Genomic DNA, 3646 nt, shown 5'->3' with positions numbered 1-3646 from the left:
CTGAGGGGCGGCGAGCAGGCGCAGGGCACCCCTTCTGTGCTGTCCTGGCCGGGACCGCGGTGGCCGGTACGGGCTGCGGCATCCTTAAAACGCAGGTGGGGATTTCTGTCCACACCTGTTTGTGTCACTGAAGTTTGGGAGTAGATCCCTCCCCCCCGTAGCCCNCCTGGACTTTGATTCTGTCTTCCCACTGTTTCTTCCTCCCACTAGGGATGACCCTGAAAATGATAACAGTGAACTGCCCACTGCAAAAGAGTATTTCAGAGACCTCTACCATCGCGTTGATGTCATTTTCTGTGATAAAACAATCCCCAACGATCCCGGATTTGTGGTTACATTATCAAATCGAATGAATTATTTTCAGGTATTTGATAAATGCTCTTTTCCCTTCGTATCCACAGCAGAAAGACCCAAGTTCTTGTTCAAACAGCGCTTGAGGCTAATGGATTTGGTTGCGGAGGGAGGTGGCAGCCCCGTTGTCACTGCTGGAGGAAGCTCCTGATGGAGGGGACTGGCCTCGAGGCCGCGGCNCTACACCCCTCCATCCACCCACCCTGCTCCCCCACACCCTCCCTGCACCCACCTCAGCATAATTTGTTTCAGAGATGGTAGTTGTAACAGCAGCTTTGCTTCAGTTACAGCACTTACTGGAAAATAAGCCCGTAGACCTCACCGTTAAAAGTAAAAGACCCTGGGGGCGCCTGGCTGGCTCCGTTGGAAGGAGGAGTGGTTCTTGGTCTCGGGGTCGGGAGTATGAGCCCCGTATTGGGTGTAGACTTTACTCAGAGACATAAACTTCCAAACCAAAAAGGTGGAAAGCCCTGTGACCGCTGCCTGCACCAGTGTCTGCCGCCACGGGGCCCCTGGGGAGGACAGTTGGTGCCTGCTGGGGCAGAGTTTGAGGCCGTGTAAGTTCAGGCTGTTAGTTCATATTCAGGAACGTCAGGTAAATGGTTTCAGTGGTCAGGTTTATAAACAACTCTCAGTTCATTCCCCAAAATGAGACTTCCTTTCTCTCCTGGGGTCCCCCCGCTCCTCCCAGGTTGCAAAGACAGTGGCGCAGAGGCTCAACACTGACCCCATGCTGCTCCAGTTTTTCAAGTCTCAAGGGTAAGCCGCACCCACGGGCACTCGCTCTTCAGTCTGTGCCGCGTGCCCCCCGTATCCATGTGAACATCGTGGAAGTCAGTCCCACAAGTAGCTGCCCACGGCCCCTGACATGCCATCTCCTAGTGAGAGAGAGAGAGTGTTGCCTACACGCACATGTGGCCATGCCGCTCCTGGGCGGCCTCCCCCAAAGCCAGACTCGCTGTAGATCCGTCGTCGGCACATCGCATCCGGCTGGGGCCTTCCCAGGCAGGCCTGTGCGCCGTGTCACCATAGCAGAGAGCCTGCCGGTGGGACGGCGGCGGGGTGGGGGGCGTGCGGTGCTCGGGAGACCTACTGAGGGAAGCCCGCGGGCAGCGCCGGTTCCAGGGGCAGGCGGGAGGCCGCGCGCTCACGGCTCTTTGTTTCAGGCACGTCGACAAGGCATCTGTTTACGTGCTGTTTTGTGCAGTTACAGGGACGGCCCGGGGAACCCTCTTAGACATAATTATGAAGGGACGCTAAGAGATCTCCTCCAGTTCTTCAAGCCTCGACAGCCCAAGAAACTTTACTATCAGCAGGTATGAGTTCGAATTCGTGTTACTGTGGGTCACGAAGAGAAGGCTTGGGTTTGGTGGAGGCGCATCTGACAGTCTGTCGTTTCTAACTAGCTGAAGATGAAGATCACAGACTTTGAAAACAGACGGAGTTTCAAGTGTATATGGTTGAACAGCCAATTTAGGGAAGAGGTACGTTTTTTTAATGGTGTGAAGTTGTACTTTTATTGGCGTTTGTTTAATGTTTCCACCTGTCTAGCCCTTGAAGACCAACAACAGAAGAAAGGCATTGGAGGCCCTCAGTCCCCTCCTGCCACCACGGCTGGAGCGGCTCCCATCGGGCACATGTGCCTGGCCGGAGTTTTCTGGAACCCTGTGTGCCTCTGGGCCTCCTCAGGTGGGGCGGGCGCTGGGGTCCGCCGTTACTGAGGCTGGTTCCGCACAGAGGGCAGGTCCCGCCTGCTTGCAGGTGGTGGTTCTAGAGAGTCTGGCCCTGCTTGGACCCCGAGTGTTTCGCCGTTCTGGCTCCACCGGTTTCGAAGGCGCGTGCGAGCCCCATGCCATCCACGCTCCTCCGGGTGGGAGTGGCAGGCTGAGATGGCAGCTCCACCCCTGGGTCCCGTCACGTCCCTGTGCTGGGTCCAGCAGGCCAGGGGGCAGCCTTCTGTGCGTGGTTCCCTGGGGAGCTGTCGTGTGAATGGCTGCCTTTCTGCATCAGCGTCGTTTCTTAAACTCCTCTTGGGGTCGGGAGGGGGCGCTCCCGGGTTTGGGCACGTGGGCAGAATTCACACGTCGGCGATGTGGTGGAAGGTGGAGACGACAGACCGTCTTCTGCCTTTTGGTCACGTTGTAGCTGACGCTTAGGTTTTCTTCAGAGCATTTGTTTCATCCTGCCCTTTCTTAGGAAATAACACTGTATCCCGACAAGCACGGGTGCGTCCGGGACCTGCTGGAAGAATGTAAAAAGGCTGTCGAGCTCGGGGAGAAGGCGTCGGGGAAACTTAGGCAAGTATTTCCTGAAGCCGCCGGCGGGCTGTGGGGGGCCGTGGTCTCCTGCGGCCGTGTCACCAGGCCACCGGCCCCTGGCACCCACGCGCAGGGCTGCAGCCCGTCTCCTGTGGCGGTTCATAGATCCTTTGTAATGGAGCTGCCCCCTGCCTTTTTTCTTTTGGGAGAAAGAGAGTGCAAGTGAGCGAGGGGCAGAGAGAAAGAAGTGGGGCTCACACGGGGCTCGTGCTCAACCGATGTGGGACTTGAACTCACGAACTGTGAGATCGTGACCTGAGCCACTATCAGACGATTAACAGCGGAGCCACATTTTCTTCCTTCCCTGTCTCCTGATTAGTACTGAGCTGCAGTAAAAAAGTGAGATTCAGGTAGAAAGGCCACCCAGCAAGGAGAGGATGCAAGTAGAACGTCAGCCGCAGCTGCTCTGGGCTGCGTGTGAGGAGTGAGGGCGCTTCTGATCCGGGTAGCCGGTGTTGGGCCGAAGGCGGAAGCCCCTGATTGACAGCAGTGTTTATTTCAGAGAGGTGACCGCTCCTACCACGGGGCCTGACGGGCGCTCACAGGACAAAACAGCCCTTGGGGCTACTTGGTTCACGGAATGTTTGCTGTGTGATATTCATGAAAGAATGAGATCTTTATTCTCTGAAGAGTAAGAGAGAAAAAGGGCACAAGTGCGGCCCCGTGTGGAGCCGTTGCCCCGGAGGGTGTCCCCGGTTCCGGGAGACTCCAGCCCTCCCTCTCTGTGCTCACCCGCGGCCTCGAGCCTCCGCCCGGAGGACCTGAGTCGGTCTCTTCTTGAACCACACACTCCTGGGGCCACCGGCGAGCATCCTGTCCCCTGTGCTCCCCAGGGACACCTGCTTTGTACCCCTCGAGCCTAACGAGGAAAGCCAGAGCAAACGTCGCTAGCTTCATAGTAAAGGGTTTCTCTCCAGGAAAACCGCCCATGGACCCTGCTGGCCGCGGAGCGATGTGGCTCACACCGCGCCCCCCCC

General features: G+C 57.3%; 1 protein-coding gene across 2 annotated transcripts in view; it reads left to right on the top strand.

Annotated features, from left to right (window-relative positions):
* The window catches only part of USP7 (ubiquitin specific peptidase 7), a 34996-nt gene that overhangs the window by 28922 nt on the left and 2428 nt on the right, over positions 1–3646 (top strand). The window contains exons 22-26 of one of the 2 annotated variants that reach the window (XM_077773207.1): positions 211–364; positions 1043–1110; positions 1559–1667; positions 1758–1835; positions 2548–2654. In XM_077773207.1, the coding sequence (XP_077629333.1) occupies positions 211–364; positions 1043–1110; positions 1559–1667; positions 1758–1835; positions 2548–2654 (516 nt within the window). Of the gene's footprint in view, positions 1–210; positions 365–1042; positions 1111–1558; positions 1668–1757; positions 1836–2547; positions 3607–3646 lie in introns of those variants that run through there. The other variant, XM_077773206.1, reaches the window with a different exon arrangement.

The sequence above is a fragment of the Crocuta crocuta genome, unplaced genomic scaffold (assembly GCF_008692635.1).
Source record: "Crocuta crocuta isolate KB4526 unplaced genomic scaffold, BGI_CrCroc_1.0 scaffold16, whole genome shotgun sequence".
Classification (NCBI taxonomy): Eukaryota; Metazoa; Chordata; class Mammalia; order Carnivora; family Hyaenidae; genus Crocuta; species Crocuta crocuta.
The sequence above is the reverse complement of the archived record's forward strand: the minus strand, read 5'-3'. Positions and strand labels throughout refer to the sequence as shown.